General features: G+C 39.9%; 2 protein-coding genes across 24 annotated transcripts in view; one reads left to right on the forward strand and one right to left on the reverse strand.

The window, feature by feature from the left end:
• Nucleotides 1-7,777, reverse strand: part of CAPZA1 (capping actin protein of muscle Z-line subunit alpha 1) — a 42,463-nt gene extending 34,686 nt beyond the window's left edge. Inside the window, exon 1 of the mRNA XM_006071494.4 lies at nucleotides 7,703-7,777. Within this exon, the coding sequence (XP_006071556.1) occupies nucleotides 7,703-7,741 (39 nt within the window). The 5' untranslated portion in view covers nucleotides 7,742-7,777. The remainder of the gene's footprint in view (nucleotides 1-7,702) is intronic.
• Nucleotides 7,743-17,901, forward strand: part of ST7L (suppression of tumorigenicity 7 like) — a 144,073-nt gene continuing 133,914 nt past the window's right edge. For 11 of the 23 annotated variants that reach the window (XM_006071496.4, XM_006071495.3, XM_025288080.2 and 8 more), the window contains exons 1-3: nucleotides 8,509-8,716; nucleotides 10,331-10,413; nucleotides 13,478-13,640. In XM_006071496.4, coding sequence (XP_006071558.1) covers nucleotides 8,509-8,716; nucleotides 10,331-10,413; nucleotides 13,478-13,640 — 454 coding nt within the window. The other 12 variants (XM_025288087.2, XM_025288089.2, XM_025288086.2 and 9 more) reach the window with 11 other exon arrangements.

A 17,901-nucleotide genomic window follows, 5' to 3' on the forward strand; every position in this document is an offset into this window, starting at 1 on the left:
GCACTAAAGAGAGAAAACCGCAGATCCGTAGGGACTTGCAGTCAGAGTAAGAACTTTCATTCTGAAGAACATGGGAAGCAACTGGAGGATTTTGAGCAGAAGAGTGACACATTCTGCCTTATATTTTTTTAACCAGATCACCCTGAGTGGTTCCTTGAGGACAGACTGCCTACAGACAGACAAAAGCAGAAGCAGACTAGAGACAAGGCCAGTGCAATCAACTATTTGGGAAATCACAGTGTGTCCTTTGTGGCTCAGCTGGTAAAGAATTTGCCTGCAATGTGGGAGACCTGGGTTCGATCCTTGGGTTGGGAAGATCGCCCGGAGAAGGGAAAGGCTACCCGCTCCAGTGTTCTGGCCTGCAGAATTCCATGGACTGTATAGTCCATGGGGTCACAAAGAGTCAGACACGACTGAGCGACTTTGACTTTTCTTCCAGAGTGGTTGAAATTAGGGTATGGTAAAAAACAGTCAAGTTCTAGGTATGTTTTGAAGGCATAGCCTAAAGGATTTGCTAATGGACCTACAGGAATCAAAGACACTAAACTTTTTGGCCTGAGCAACTAAAGAATGAAATGCCATTAACTAAGCAGGGATTCCAACTGCAGGAGAAACTGTGATATGCCAAATTTGATACATACGGGCTTCCTTCCAGTCTCGTAAAATCTGTCAAGAGAAAGTCCACTGCAGTTAAAAGTCAGAAGGCGCCCTACACAAAGATCGGACATGGTTTGGGTGTTGGGTATATATCCCTACAATAGGAGAAAATGCCATTAAAATGTTAGGTTGTATAGTTAACTTCCCTGGCTTGACTCCATGCTTAAATTGAAAAAACTGTCATTTGATTTCTTATGTACTTGATCTACTTGAAAAAATAATCTAGCCCCTCCTATATTTATTAAATTAGTTGCTGCCCTCTTCTTAAACACTAGTTTCATCAGCCTAGCTAATAAAAGTTTGTCCTTACTATTCTGATGAATCAAGCTTCTGAATTTAACCAGCAAAGGATTAAGATATGGATAGTAGCTCTGGAGTTGCACAATTATTGGGAAGCTTATTAAAAATAGATTCCCAAGAATTTATCCCTCCAAATTCTGATGCAGCTGGTCTGAAAAGAACCCAGAAATCTTGCTTTAGAAAGAAACATTATTGCTGTAGGCAATAATGTTGAGGTTCTGAAGAAGACAGTGCCCTCCGCCTTGTCATGAGGACTTTCAAGATCTTTAAACTTTTAAAGTTATGTTTCTCGACACCTTGGTTTTGTAACACATTTTAAATACTAGAATTCTTGGTGACGTATTTGTAGAAGCTCAAAAGAGCACTATGCAAATGTGGTAGTAATTTTTTTTTGGCTGTGCCACACACTTGCAGGATCTTAGTTCCCAGACCAGGGATTGAACCTGGGCCCACAGTAGTGAAAGCACAGAGTCCTAACCACTGGTAAATAAAACTGAAATAAATAAATAAAATAGAAAAGAGTAACTGGTAATATTGGCTGCCGCTCAGGGGAACCTGGTGGCTGGAAAGTGGGTGGGAGGGGACTTTTTACTCATGTCCTTTTCTACCATTTAAATTTTATGCATTTGATTATAGCTCCTATATACTCAAAATAATTTTAAAAAGACTCATGGAAATAGAAGAATAAAGTCTAATGATAGGAAGAAGAATTTACAAGACTGAAATACTAACTGAACATGAGAGAAGAGGTTATGGGTGAAAAAGATGATGACAACGTTCTGAGTCTTTGTGACTAAACGAGAATAATGGTGGAAAGAACAGAAATGCGGAGGTTCGCAGGAGGTTCTGATAAAGGGAGAAGGGGAAATAACAGTAAGTATGTATTCAAATCATCACCTAGTTCAGAGATCCCCAAGTAGTAAAACTGGCTTATCAAAAAATTATCATGACTAGTTTCCCCCGTCCAAGGTTTTTACTTTCAGGAATTGCTCCACATAAGGACTTTAATTTTTTTTTTTTTTGCAAAAAGATGAAAGAATTCGTGCACTTGAGACAGACAAGAGTAATGACACCTGATTCTATGTGTTTTTCTGAGCTCTAAAGTAAAGGACTTATGAAGGAAAAACTTTTATTAGGAGTTTTGCAAGGTATACATAGTCAGCCCTCTGTATCCATGAGTGCAGAAACAGAGAACTACCAACAAAGGTCCGGCTAGTCAAGGCTATGGTTTTTCCTGTGGTCATGTATGGATGTGAGAGTTGGACTGTGAAGAAGGCTGAGCGCCGAAGAATTGATGCTTTTGAACTGTGGTGTTGGAGAAGACTCTTGAGAGTCCCTTGGACTGCAAGGAGATCCAACCAGTCCATTCTGAAGGAGATTGGCCCTGGGATTTCTTTGGAAGGACTGATGCTAAAGCTGAAACTCCAGTACTTTGGCCACCTCATGCAAAGAGTTGACTCATTGGAAAAGACTCTGATGCTGGGAGGGATTGGGGGCAGGAGGAGAAGGGGACGACAGAGGATGAGATGGCTGGATGGCATCACTGACTCGATGGACGTGAGTCTGAGTGAACTCCGGGAGTTGGTGATGGATAGGGAGGCCTGGCGTGCTGCGATTTATGGGGTAGCAAGGAGTCGGCCACGACTGAGCGATTGATCTGATCTGATCTGAACCTTACTACCTCTTATATAAGGACTTGAACATCCGAAGATTTTGGCATGCGTTGGGGTGGGGGGGGGGGTGTCCCTGAAACCACTCCCCCAGATACCTAGGGACAACTGTATAGATGCTAATTTTGATATGCATTAAGGCTTCAAAATTTTATTGAATTTACTAGGAAAATGCTCACAGGGGGATCAAAGATTCTTAGCAGTGTCGTGACAGAGCACCATGACAGAGTAACTGCAGTAGATGCTTAGGCACTATGTATGCCCAAAGAGGCACCCATAGTGTGGACATATTCCTGAACACAAGAAATATCTACAGATTACCAGAAATAATTGGGGAAAGGGAATGAGGGAGCATGAGCCGGGGAAATACAAAAACGAATGAAGCTGTGACTGATTGGTGTCTTTCATGCCAATAGTTTGGGCCTATACTATGTACCTGGTGCTCTGCTAGGCACTAGATAAATCCCTGCAGTAACCAAGGATTTCACAGCTTCATTATCAGGGCAAATGTGCCAAAGCAGATAATGACAGAAACTCCTGGAACATTTTAACATTTCAGTTTTTAAAACCGATTTTGTTTTTTTTAATTTAAAGAGTTTGAAAAGTTCATTAAACTTGGTTCAGTCAGTTTGATCCAATTCCCCTTACCTATATTAAAAGAAAACTTTCGAGGTCCACCTATTTTAGAAGAAAACTTTCAAGGCTCAGAGATAAGTGATTTTTCCAAAATCACATTGGTAGCTAACAGCACGGAGAAGGCAATGGCACCCCACTCCAGTACTCTTGCCTGGAAAATCCCATGGACGGAGGAGCCTGGTGGGCTGCAGTCCATGGGGTCTGGAGGAGTCGGACACGACTGAGCGACGTCACTTTCACTTTCCTGCATTGGAGAAGGAAATGGCAACCCACTCCAGTGTTCTTGCCCGGAGAATCCCAGGGACGGCGGAGCCTGGTAGGCTGCCGTCTATGGGGTCTCACAGAGTCGGACACAACTGAAGCAACTTAGCAGCAGCTAACAGCACAGCAAGAAGAGACCAAATATCCCGAGGCTTATTCTTTCCCACTACCCAACAATACCTCATTTATAGTTCATTAAATAGGGGACTTCCCTGGTAGTCCAGTGGTTAAGGATCTGCCTTCCAACGCAGGGGACTCAGGTTTGATCCCTGGTTGGGGAACTAAGATCCCGCATGCTGTAGGAAAACTAAGCCTCTGTGCCACAACTAGAAAAGGCTATGTCCTGCAACAAAGACCCAGAACACACACCTCCCCCACCCGCCAACTTCGTGTGGGCCTCCTGCCACATTTTGGTAAACTGTGGCCCCGCTGTCATCACTGGGCTCAGCGCAAAGCTCCCATTGCGGGGTGCCTCCTCCCAGGGTCACCAGGAACAGGAGTGCAACAGAGTCAGCAGGGCAGACTTGAGGGACCCGGGTTCCAAGCTCCACCCAGGGTCTCCGCACATGCCCTTGCCCAGGAGGCAGCCGCTCCTCCCACACCTGGGCTCAGCCTTTTCAGGGACAGCATCTGCCCCGGCAATGAATCTAATATAATTCATTAAATGAATTACTCTGATTTTTTTTCATTCATGGATATGTTAAAAATAGTATAGTGAGAAAAGCATGGCTTCTGAATCAGACTAACATGGGGTATGAATTTTTTGACAAATGCTTTGCTTAGCTTTAAGGCTGGTCCTAATAAAATAGCTAGATGTTCTTGAAGAAATATAATAAACCTACACTCTTCACCAAAAATGGGCGCCTGAGTTTGTACCTGCTTAGGCTTTGTGCTCCTGTCCAAGATTTTGTAACAGATTATATGAATACTACTCAGCAAAGCCAACAGAAGATTTAAAAACAGTAGTATTAATTCTAATGAATGACTTGTTACAAAACAGCCATGGCCATTAAGCTTTAGGGTTTACTTTACTCTAAAGAGTAATAACTCACCTAATAAATTAAGGAGGTATCACATAATCAAGGAAATCCACTTTAAAAGTATAAGTATCTTCATGATCTCTAACAAAGCCTTCAAATTTCATCATCTATTTACAACATTTTTCACATCTCTCCTATATAATTTTGATAAACCTATTTCTCAAGAAGTGTCTTAAAGACGGTATTATCTAAACTTAAAGCATAGAGATCCAATTTTCAGTTATGGTACTTTTGAAGCTGTACACAAACATTACACTTGTTAGGTTGAAGAAAAAAATGTACCAGTGGCACTTTTTTCAACCCTAAAATTCTGTGTGCATTTATGTGTTTAAAATGCTGAATCATGAAATAAAGGAAACAGTCAGTGCAAAGAATCCAAACAAGTAGTTTATCTCATACCCAAATTTCCTAATTATGGCATCTTTTCATTTTGGTCTTGTAAAGCATTTGGAACCATGTAACTGAAGACTCTAGATGAGTAGAGCTCATTCTCAGAAACTGAACTCTAGGATAAAACTAAAAGTATTTATTTTTGCAAGTTATTACACTTTCAACTTCCTGTTTTATTTAGGCAGCTCATCATGACCATTTCAGGTAACGATGCAGAAGCTAAAAAACCCAACTTCCTCTTTATAAAGTGACAAAAACTTCAGCAGTTAGTTATGATAATGGTTGGTTTTACTAGCTTTTACAGAAATACTTGCAAGGAAATCAGAGGCCATCACCACCAAATTCACCTTTGGGCTCACTGTTTTCAGAAAATATAACAAAGATAAAAAGCAATATTAAAATATATTTGGCATCATGACACATGTGTGCTACAAAAAATAAAATCAAATGCAGTTGATATCTTAGTTAATAAAAGAAAAAAATGAAAATTTTACAGCACCCTCAAGGAAGAATCAATATACAAACTAAGGCTGAAAATATCTTTTTTATAATAGTGCCTTGCTTGTGAAAGTTTTGTACAACAAGCATCTTGTTTATGAATGCTAAGGTAGTCATACCAACAAGTCTTTTCAGAAAAATACTTTTTCAGTTCTTGAATTCAGTTAAAAGGCCTGGAGGAAAAGAGGTCAAGTATAAAGTTGAAGGAAAATGGAAGTAATCTTTGACGTCAAAACCCTTTATTTTCACCTACTGATCCACAATAGAGAAATGCATATCAGTTCATCTCTAGGAATAAAGAATCTAACAAAATTTCAGTAATCTCAGTCATATGGATTTATTATATGAGATTTTTTTTTATATCAGCTATTCTTATCTACTCTAATGAAGACAATGCAGTTAATCTAAAACCTGTTTACTGAATATAAAATTCATCAACATTTTTTGGGCAGTAGATTTACCTTACTAATTATGCTTTGCTTGCTATGTCATTATTAAAATTAAACTACAAAAGAAGTATGCTGGGAGATAAGAGAAAACTGGTCACACATCTGCTGCTATAAAATTAGGGCTATTTTTTTAATGTCACTAATTTCAACACTGTTAATATCCAGAGACATCTTAATTTACACTTTGAAGTATGTATTTTTCCTCCAAGTTTAATTAAAAAGGCATTCTAACCCTGTGTCAAAAACAAAAACCCAACACTGGTAAACTTCAAAGTTTATCATCTTAAATTCCTAGTGAAATTTTGCTTAAGTGGACCATCAGTTGGGCTAACAAATGCTTTGCTATCCCATGATTTTCACTGTAATTTAACTTCATCTGAATTATAACTTTTTGCCTTTAGAATAAACACTTTATTATATTAACAGTTTTCTCTCTAGCATTAAGTTCACATATAGTATAAAATGCCCTTGCCCCGCTAAATCTTACATTTATGAGAACTGATTTCCAAGTAAGAGGAAATCTAATTCTGAAGTGTTGTTCAATGGCTTGTGAATGTTCAGCGCTTTCTTCAGCATTTCAAAATGGCATGGCGTATATGATATATCAAGTTATTCCATACAAAGGACTCTTGGATCATCAACAGTCCAAGAAAACCCAGATACATTTACAGACCATTCAGAGGTGTACATTTTGTAAGAGTCACTGTGGGAAATTCCTTGTCCTAATACGAATTATGTTGTGAAATCATTGTAATATTCACAAGTTCTAAAATCTTTAACCTATTTACTGAAAAGCCTGACAAACTGTTATGAAAAGTTTGCAGTTGTCAGGAAAAAAATTATTCCACCTAAGGTGGAATATTCTCTTAAGACACTTTTAAAGAAATAAGCATACAAATTACACACTGACAAGTTCAACTATAATCAAAGACATCACAGTGGAGCACCAAAGAAGGCAGGAAGCTTTGTCCAGACTTGCCTGTGTGAACATTAAGTTTATGTGCGACATAAAACCTTTCTCGAGTTAAAAAAGAAAGAATTCGTTGGCTAATCTTGTTAAGAAAAAAATCGAAAACTGATTTTCAAAAATTATCGTCAAAAGACGCAAGGGACAGAGTCACCGCGGGGGCCGTATACATACAACCAAAGGAATGTTACAGAGAAAAGCGTGTTCAGATTCTGAAGCCAATGTCTCCGGGGCTTACACATTTATTACCGCGAGTTAGTTTAGCCGGTAGTATGTGGGAAAAGAGGTGTAGGAGGATAGGTGGCCAAGATATTAGAGACCTCTCCCTGTCGAGGAGTCGTGACAGCAAGATCACTTCCTGAGGAAGGAGGAGCAAAAGGGAAGTTAAGAGGCCACCCTGACCAGGAAGTGACTCGCCCTAAACTAGCCCCAATCATATCTAAAAATGGGGGGATGGGGTGAGCCCCAACAGCTAAAGGCGGTAAAATAATTGCTTCTTGATTCGTCGCGACATCATCATTGCCCTCTCTCAAATACAAAAAGGGTCCACAGTCACAATTCAATAACGGAAAGTCTCTTCTCTCGCAGGAAGACCACTGGGTTATGCCTCAGGCCCAGGAGTAAGAGAGTTGAGGAATGGGGAACTGGGGCCACCGTGAGGCAGAGGAAAGCCCCTAAAAGGGCAGCGAAGCGTCCCGACTGCGGAGAGCGTATGCCGGCACAGACCGAGAAGCTTCCTTCTCCTGGGGGCACTGCCGGGGTTCCCACCGCAGTCAGGTCGGGCCTCCCTACCCTGTCCCGGGAAGAGACAACAGAGAGAGGCGAACCCCTTACCTTCTCCTCATCCGACACCCGATCCTCGAAGTCGGCCATCTTGGGCTGCTCTGGCCCAGCCCGGCCCTGGCGCGAGGGAGGCTGGGAAGAAAGCCGAGTGATGGAATCACTGCGAGGGCCGTCCGAAGGACCCGCCCGGAAACGCCGACCGCGAGAGCGCCATGTCAGTTACGGACGGGGGTGATGGCCCCGGGCCCCAGCGCCCAAGGAGTCGGCTAACTTTAATTTTAAATCTAATATCTTTCTCACTGAGCTACACTCATTTCCCCACTTATTTTGGGGACGTTGGGAGTTTTCGACTGGTATTGGCGCCAGAGCTGCAGCCATTTCCCTATTCATCTATGGGACGTTGGGAGAGTGTTTCGATTGGTATTGGCGCCCGAACTCCAGCCGACCAAATTGCTGTCGCTACTCCTGTAGATTTTCCCAGTATCAGTGCTCTCCATGACAGCCGAGCCCAAAGGGCTTAGTGCTGCTCTGACTCTGGAACGGTTGGTGGCTTTTTCAACCCTAGGAATGGGGTGGAAGGCGACCCTCACTCGTCTGGAGGCTAAAACACTTCACTCCGGGGGTCACAGTTCAGTTCCTCCAGAATAGGTGCCGCCATCAGCCCTTTCCCTCCCTCGGAAGGAATAGGTAGCTCAGTCCTGGGGCGCTCCTCCACTTTTCAGATCTTCGTCCCCGTTCCCTGGGACTATCAGTTTTCACGGAGGCCAACTTTAGGTCCGCCACTATCCCAGGATTCCCGACTCCCGCTTTCCTGCCCTTCTCCCCTCCCAACTACCGGCGCCAGCGGGAGCGGCAAGATGGCGGACAGTGACGGCTTAGGTGAAGCAGCGATTGCTGCGGCGTCTCCTTCTGCCTCTGCTCCCGGCTTAAGCCCGTCGCTGGGCTGGAGGGAGCGGCTGCGGGCTGGTCTGGCGGGCACTGGGGCCTCACTGTGGTTCGTGGCGGGGCTGGGGCTGCTTTACGCTCTGAGGGTCCCGCTGAGGCTGTGTGAGAATTTAGCAGCGGGTGAGAGGCCCAGAGCTCCCCGGGGACGGGCGGCGGTGCGGGGTAGGGGGCAGTTAGAGGTGTCGGGGGCAAAGGCCAAAGGGCAGAGATTTCCTTATCACTGGAGGGCCGAATGAGTTAGTTTAAGCGACCGAGTGGATTCTTTTTCTCTGAGGCCGCAGCTGATTGTCAAACTTGAGCTGCAGCCGCCGGCTCCTCCCGGAACTCTTAAGATCCGCCCTCTCTCGTAGGCATTCTGGCGCCCTAGGAGAAACCACCTGACAAGCTGTAGGCTTCAGGTGATAGAGCAGATGAGAGCAATTTCAGATCTGGATGCAGAATTTATGCACACCCTTTGAGTCTCCCGCCACTCAGCTGAGATAACCCACACCCAGACAACAACACATCTAAGAGAAAACACCACGATCTTAGCCAACTATTCTCATGTTTTAAAATAGCTTTGTCAAGAAATAGTTTCCGTTGTATTTTTGTCCGTTCTCTGTTTTAGGCTTTATCTTGAGTAATAGAACAATACAGGAAGTAAAGAGAAAGAGAGCGACAAACAGTAGTGGGTACTTTCCTTAGTTCGTTCTTTCAACATTCGTAGAGAGCTTGCTGTGTAGTGTGGGCCGAAGACCTAAAGACATCTAAGAAGTGGTGATCCCTTGGATTCTGCAAATATTCTTTAGCTGTAGGCGCGTCAGAGTGGATGGGAGCCAGGGCCTCTTACTAAGTCATTACAAATCGGCAACCTCAGATTAAAATGGAAGTATTTCTATTGTGTGACGATTTTGACTGTCAGTGCTGTTTTATTTTTCTGTAGAAAGAGAAGGCAAGTGTTCCGTTTTCTAGTCTGTGAGATAACATGAAAGACTGAGATAATGTTCTGAAATACTTTGGACTTTTTAAGAACCGAGTATGTAAATCCAGATACAACTAACACACTAAAACAAGCTAGATAAATTGACCTTCCTAGACTGTTTGAAAAAGCTAATTTGGTGTTTCTGTTACAGGTTAATGAAGTGCTTACTAGTGGTTTGTACGCTCAGTGAAATGTTACTCATTGAGTTTATCTTTTTTTTTTTTTACATATTAATTAGATATACCATTCAGATGAGAGTCAATGACTTTACAGATTTTTATTTCTTTCTAAAACCCAAAGTATTTATGAGATTATTATTTGAAGTGAAGAGTCTGGTCCAGGTTTTCAGTGAATCAGGTATAGGAAGCACTTGGTTTGCTTTGCTTAGTTTCTCTTTGGGCTGTTTTGCCTCTCCAGGTGACTTGTCAAATACTACACTATTTCCTTCCCTATAATTTGAAACACTGATTTGGATCTCACCAAAATAATTAGGAAATAGTTTTAATCCTCCTTTGTAATATATGTGGTGGAACTGCAAAAGGTCTTGTCTAAATTATGATGTTCTTGGTTTTATTCTCAACAGCAAGCTAAATGATCTCTTTACATGTGGGAAGGCATTTTTAAGATAATGCAAAGTAGCTTTTTAAAAAATTACAGCTTTCTCAAATGAATCTCATACTAGATATTAATCTATGTATGTTCCTCCACTCATAAAGACACCTACATATTTGTAACTTCAGTACTTTTAAACTTTGACTTTTTTTTTTTTGCAGTGACAGTATTTTTAAATTCATTGACACCCAAATTCTATGTGGCACTTACAGGGACATCTTCTTTGATATCAGGACTAATATTTGTAAGTAGTTTCCATTTCCTTCATGCTTTGGTGTTTATCTAAAAATCAAATCTCTTTAAGTGGTTATAATTATAAATACTTAATAGATTAGCATTCTTAAAATGTGAAAAAGCATTATAAAAAACACTGCAACTTCCTCTCTACTTTTAGAGATTGGTAGTATTCGTTTGCATATAAAAGACTGTATATTGTGGGGAGTGTAGCGGGAGGTGAATTCCCCAGCTAAATGCTCGTAAACTTGGCTTAGTAACAAAAATGAGTAAAATGGGCAGAGTGTAAAAAGTAAAATTTTTAATTACTTTGAAGACTCTAATCTGGACAGTACATGTTCCTTCTAGAATAAGGCTATGTTCCTTCTAGAAAAGGCTAAAGATAATTGCCATGTAGATTTGCAGACCGTATTACTAGAACTTTCAGTTTTTTCAAATGATTTCAAGAAAACCTGAATATAAAGTTTTTATCTTAAGTCTTCCAGTACTTTAATACTGGCAACATTGAGCAGACTAAAAATTTATGTGTCTTGAACTGGGCTTATAGTCTACCTGCCTAGAGTGTTTTACCTCTCTAGAGTGTTTAAGAGTAGAGTTTGGAAACTAGACTAACCATCACTTTAGTTGTGTGACTTCTTGAGCAAGTGAATTAACTTTTCTAAAGCTCCAATTTCCTCATCTATACATTGGGGATTATAATAGTATCAACTTGGGAATTCCCTTGTGGTCCATTGTTTTAGGGCTCCCTGGTTTGACTGCTGAAGGTCGGGTTGGATCCCTGGTCCAGAACCTTAAGATCCCATGAGCTGCCTGACTTGGCAAAAAAAGATAAAAAATAGTATCAGTTTCATAGTTATGAGGATTAAATGAGATAATGTGTGTGAAAACTTACAACAACGTAGTAGCACTTGATGAATTTTGGCCATGTTATTCTAAGAAGTTACACAAAAACCTGTTTAATTCAGTTTTCTCTTGCTTTACTTAACCATGCTGTCATTTTTAATTTAAAAAGATTTTTAAAAATTTTGTAATCTTTATTAATATCCTTAGGAGCTAGTGTTTCCTAGTATCAACTTTGGAAAAATACTGCTACAGATAAAAATCTTAGGAAGTATTATGGCATGCATGGTGAATGAAATTTTTCTGAATTTTTTCTCTAGGTGGTGCTCTGTAACTATAGTAGAAATGTAAAAATAATAGCATTTGTATTGGAGTTTTGTTTTTTTTTCTATAGGGACACTTTACCATTTTGTTAAAGATGAAAAAGAGACTTTTCTCTTGACTTAAAAAAAAATTGTTGAGGAAATCTGGATGAAAACTCTGTTTCTAAAAGCCTCAAATTTATTGATTTATAAATCCTTTTCATAATTTAGCATATTTTGCCATAGAATAGACTGCAAGGAGATCTAACCAGTCCATCCTAAAAGAAATCAGTCCTGAATATTCTTTGGAAGGACTGATGTTGAAGCTGAAACTCCAATACTTTGGCCACCTGATGCAAAAAACTGACTCATTTGAAAAGACCCTGATGCTAGGAAAGATTGAAGGCGGGAGGAGAAGGGGACAACAGAGGATGAGATGGTTGGATGACATCACTGACTCAATGTACATGAGTTTGAGTAAACCCTGAAGTTTGTGATGGACAGGGAGGCCTGGCATGCTGCAGTCCATGGGGTCACAAAGAGTGGGACATGACTGAGTGACTGAACTGAACTGATAAAAATCTAAATAAAGGAGATAAAATATCTTTAAACAGCTGATATAGTGGAAAAAGCACTGGTTTTGGAACCAGCAGATGTAGTTTTGAATCTTGACTCTGCCATTTGGGCAAGTAACATGAATTGAGTCCTAATTTTCTCATTTATAAGGAGGGGAGAAAACGTACACACACACACACACACACACACACACACACATACATATATAATATTGATTCATAACATATAATATGTAAAACAGTTTTTAAAATTTGTTACTTTTTTCAAATCAGAGTTTTAAATTTATAAAAATTAGGAATTCAAGTAACATTTTAAAGGTTGAACTGTGTCATTACCCTTGAAATATTGATGAGTATTTATTAGCAAAGTTTATTTATAATTTCTTTTACCACCTGAAATGAGGAAGCTAGTTGTACTGTGTTATTTCTACCTGAAGAGGTGTGCTTGGGAGCTTGAAGAATAGCAGCAAAGCCAGTTGTTTAGTTATTACGAGTACAAAGATTACTCTGAAAGGAAAAAAAGAGCCTATGGGAGTGCATAAAATAGTTTTCCATTCTGTGGAATCAGGAAAAATTCCCTTTGGGCATGTCGTTTAAGCTCACACCCAAAGAAGCCAGCAAAGGGAGTTGAAAAGGCTGGAGTATCCAAATATGAAACACTCTGCTAATTCAACACAGAGAGCTGCTTTAGATTTCCTCTTATAATAGCGATAAACTGCGGAAACAGAAAGAAAGGAATATCCTGATTTTTAAATAGTTCAATATGGGAAGCAACTTGACTCTTAACCTACATTAATAGTACTGCCAAATACTGGATTAGTATTTTATTGTTCAGAAAAACTTCTAATTCTTGTTAACCATATTTGCTCAATAGGACATTGAGGTTCTGAGAATATAAGTGACTTATAGAAAACACACAGCTAAAGTATGGCTGAATTGGGAGTCACTGGGAATTCTAACCCTAGTCTAGTGGTTAAGCACATCATATTAGTTGTTTCAAAATTATTTTTCTTTTAATTGTGCTACAGATAGACTAAAATGACATTGTAACATATTATTAATAGCTTAGACACTTATTATTTTTTAAATGCTTTATTTAGAGACATTTCTTCTAGTGTTGCCTAAGCTTGTCTGAATTGTATGACAAAGCTATAAAAAGAAAAAAAAAAAGCTACAAAAAGGCATTTTACCTTGGCTTGGTATGTGTTATCAGGGAATCTTGTATTTGGTTTGTTTTTTGGAAGGAAAGTACATTTAAAAGACTGAAACAGGAACGTCTTGAGAGAATGTTTTGACTTGAGCTCATATCTGCTGATCAGTTCTGTTTTAAATGAAAGATGTTTTTTCTTTGTCACAGATATTTGAATGGTGGTACTTTCATAAGCATGGCACATCTTTTATTGAGCAAGTTTCTGTAAGCCATTTGCGACCATTGATGGGAGGAACAGAAAGCAGCATTTCAGAGCCAGGTTCTCCTTCCAACAACAGAGAGAGCGAAACCAGCAGGCAGAATTTGTCAGGTGAAATGAAATGTGTTTTCAGAGCTGTATAGTTAAGATTGTGTTTGACCGTGGCAGATAGAAAACATTTAACAATAGAAGTTTGTCTCCTTTAAATATAGGTTTAATGGCTGATATGGAGAGCAATGATCATCAGAGACCTAGACTCCTTCTATTTTTTTTTGGACTCCTTCTGTTTTATTAGCCTGCCATCTCCTGTGCAGTTTTTCCTTGTGTTCCCAGACAGTTGCTCTGGCTTCAGCCATCATGTCCACATTCTAGTCAGGAGGAAGGAGAACAGGCCAGGAGAAAGACACTTTCCCCATAGCAGCCAGGGATACTTCCCAGAAGCGTTACATACTGTTTTGACTTACTTTCTACTGGTCAGATCTTTATCAAATAAAAATGGCTAGAACTAGCTGTAAGGGAGGTTAGAAACTGTAATCATTTTCTCAATGTACATGTGCCCAGGTGATAAGGGGATCTTATTACTGATAAAGGAGAGAACAGAGACAATTAGCCATCTCTGCCAAGAGAGCAGGCAGTTGGCACCCTATTCCAGTACTCTTGCCTGGAAAATCCCATGGACAGAGGAGCCTGGTAGGCTGCAGTCCATGGGGTCACTAAGAGTCAGGCATGACTGAGCCACTTCCCTTTCACTTTTCACTTTCATGCATTGGAGAAGGAAATGGCAACCCACTCCAGTATTCTTGCCTGGAGAATCCCAGGGACAGAGGAGCCTGGTGGGCTGCCGTCTATGGGGTTGCACAGAGTCGGACACGACTGAAGCGACTTAGCAGCAACAGCAGCCAAGAGAGCAAAGTTAGGAAAAATATTTTTTCTTGTCAGTATATTTACAAAGACATCAAAATCTGTTATCAATGTATGAATATTCTGTTGTCATACTTAAATTGTAGACCATTCTTATATATGTATCTAGTAATTATACAATTAGGAAAGTAAAATCTTTGAAGCCAAATAGAAGTGACATTTTTGGATTATTGTTCCTTTGATTTGGTATGAAAATCCCATGGACAGAGGAGCCTGGTAGGCTGTAGTCCATGGGGTCTCAAAGAGTTGGACAGGACTGAGTGACTTCACTTTCACTTTCATTTGGTGTAGGTTAAAATCATATGGTAATAATACAAATGAGTTAATTCTGTAGAATGCCATAATGTCTCATTTGTTCAGTAAACCAAACATGAAATTTATATTAGTTTAGTAGAAAAATACTACTTGAGTGAAATTGATGGCACTTTTTATGTGTGGTCAGGGAAGTTTTCTGAGAAAGAACCATTTAAACTGAGCCATAAAGTATGAGTGGGAGTTGACCAGGATTAGTAGGGATGGGGTTGACAGCCATTCAAGAAGTATGGGAAGGAATAATGGTAATTTTCTTTCCTCTTCTCCTTTCTCCCCTTTCATAAAATAATTATAGAACTCTTAAGAATAAGGCATATTGGTTGTGAGGGTGATCTGGTTGCGACATCTGTCACCCCATTGGTCACCAGGGTTGATTCGGCTTATCTGGCTGGCTAGGCAGGTGTTCCCTTCCTCCCTCACTGCTCCATGTGCATCCCTCCCAAAGCTTCGTGCTCGGTGGAATAGTATGACCATCCCTGAGAGAGGAGGACCGGTCTTTGGTCAAGGATATACGAGTAGCTGCGCTCCCCTACTAGAACCTCCAAACAAGCTCTCAAAAATAAGGCATGTTAAAATGAATATGACATAGATCTGTCATAAGGAAGCTCATAGTCCAGTTGTAAATAATTATAACAATAATGCATTCATTATACAATTTTACACCCTGTTGTGAGACTGAGTCAAAGTCCTTTGGTTCCACTTTCTCTCCCTGGGTATCTGCATCTTATTCTATAATATTGTCTTCCATAGACATATATATTGGGAGAGCCGATTTTAAATTTCTGCCCTCAAGATCTCTTCCCTGGTGGCTCAGAGGTTAAGGCCTCTGCCTGCAATGCAGGAGACCTGGGTTCAATCCCTGGGTCAGGAAGATCCCCTGGAGAAGGAAATGGCAACCCACTCCAGTATTCTTGCCTGGAGAATCCCATGGATGGAGGAGCCTGGTGGGCTACAGTCCACAGGGTTGCAAAGAGTTAGACACGACTGAGTGACTTCACTTTCACTTTCACATTTCTAACTCTGCTAGAAATCTTCACCTTTGATGGCCCTCAGCAATCCTAAGCTTACAGTCCAAAGTGAAGCTGCTAATTTTCTTTCAATAGATACTCTCCACAATCCTAAAATCTATTAATTTCCATAAGAGAAACCTTTGAATTGTTTAGATAATAGCTCTTTTATTTCCCCTTTCTTCTCCAGACTATTGACCCTCATTGTTTTCCCCTCAAAAATTACCTTGACTCTGTTCTACCTTCTTTTAGTTCAGCATTCATTGCCCCATATCTGGGCCTTAGATATCTCTTTCCTGGATTATTGCTGTGCATCCTAACTAGTTTCCTTGCCTATGATACTTCTCCTTTTAGCACATTCTCTCCCCTTACTATAAGAAAGTGGTTCTCAAACCAGGAATCTTTATACTCTTCAAAATGACTGAGTACCTCACAGAGCTTTTGTTTAAATAGTGATTATATGCTCAGTATTTACCATATTAGAAATTGAAACAAATTTTAACAATATTTATTAATTATTTTAAAAATAACAGAAACCCATTGCATGTTAACATATTTCTATGAACTGAAGTGTGTCTCTCTCCCACCTCAAATTCATGTGTTGAAGTTCTAACCTCTAATATAACTATCCCCAACCTATGGTATTTAGTTAGGGCAACCTGAGCTAATACACATATCATGAAACATAATTATATTTCCCCAAATAGGAAATTTTAATCAGAAGACTGCCATTGCTTTACATTCATTTAAATCTCTTTATTATCTAGCTTAATAAAAAAAATAGCTTATTCTCATATCTGCTTCTGGCATTGCCTGTTGTGAAATGTTGTTTTGGTTGACATCTATGAAGAAAATCTGTTCTCACACAGATGCATAGTTGGAAAAGGGAAGAATAGTTTAATAACCTTTTCAGAAAGTTGTGGATATTCTTTTTTAATACAACAGCAAAATTTACTGAGAGATACTTTCTTAAAGTTTAGTTGGAGTATGGAATCTGATGCTATACCAATTAACTCTTCATGTTCTGTTACATTAAAATCCCTTGGTGTCCCATTGTGAATGGGTCTTTCATTGTTCATTTAGAAAATACTCATTCCCTGAGTTATGTTTGTCTTCCAAATATTGATACATTGTTAGTTTTTAAAAATGAGATTTATTAATATCACCACTAATTTCACAGAAAAGCCTTTAAGTATTGGGAAATTGTCAAGTTCATGGTAACATAAGTTTTTCAAAATTCTAATGTGTACTTGAAAGTTCATATTTTATCATCAGCAGCAAGTACTGTTTTTTCTTCCTTGAATTTGGCAGACCTACTTTGTTTACCATTGAGAAAAATGTCTGCCAGGTATTTATCTGAATAATCATAAAGTTGTCTCTTGGTGATTCTTTCAGATAAAAGTGATACTCCACAGAAAAATAAGTTAGTTCAGCTCAAAAAACAATTGCTTATATTGAAGACAACTTTCATATTTTTTTGCCTGTTTACTAGATTAGGGGTGAGGAACCAATGACTACTAGTTTAAAATACTAGCAGTTTTACAAACCATTGATTTTGTACCATCAGCCCAACTTTGCAGGACTTGCACTAGTGTGAGGCAAGTCAGATGCTTGAGGCACAAAATTTAAGGACGCCCTCACTCTCAGGGTGGCTCAGATGGTAAAGCGTCTACCTACAATGCGGGAGACCTGGGTTCAGTCCCTGGGTTGGGAAGATCTCCTGGAGAAGGAAATGGCAACCCACTCCAATATTCTCACCTGGAAAATCCCATGGATGGAGGAGCCTGGTAGGCTATAGTCCATCGGGTCGCAAAGGGTCGGACACGACTGAGCGACTTCACTCACTCAAAAAGTTAAAAAGGCAAATAATGCCTTCTCATTTATTATGAAATGTGTCGTTACTTTGCAGTTCCATGCATGGTACTTTGACAACTGCTGATCTAAACAGAGACCTGATATTTGTTATCTTTCTATTTATAAACATTTGATGGCTTCTTACTAAGAACAATATCTAAGCTCTTTATGTAGTATATAAGCTTCTTCATCAGTTTCCCCCAGTCTGTTCTGTAGCCTCATTTACATCTCTCCTCACCTTCTTAGGTGTTTCTCAGTCATCTCCGACTCTTTGCAAC

Source organism: Bubalus bubalis, chromosome 6 (genome assembly GCF_019923935.1).
Source record: "Bubalus bubalis isolate 160015118507 breed Murrah chromosome 6, NDDB_SH_1, whole genome shotgun sequence".
NCBI lineage: Eukaryota > Metazoa > Chordata > Mammalia > Artiodactyla > Bovidae > Bubalus > Bubalus bubalis.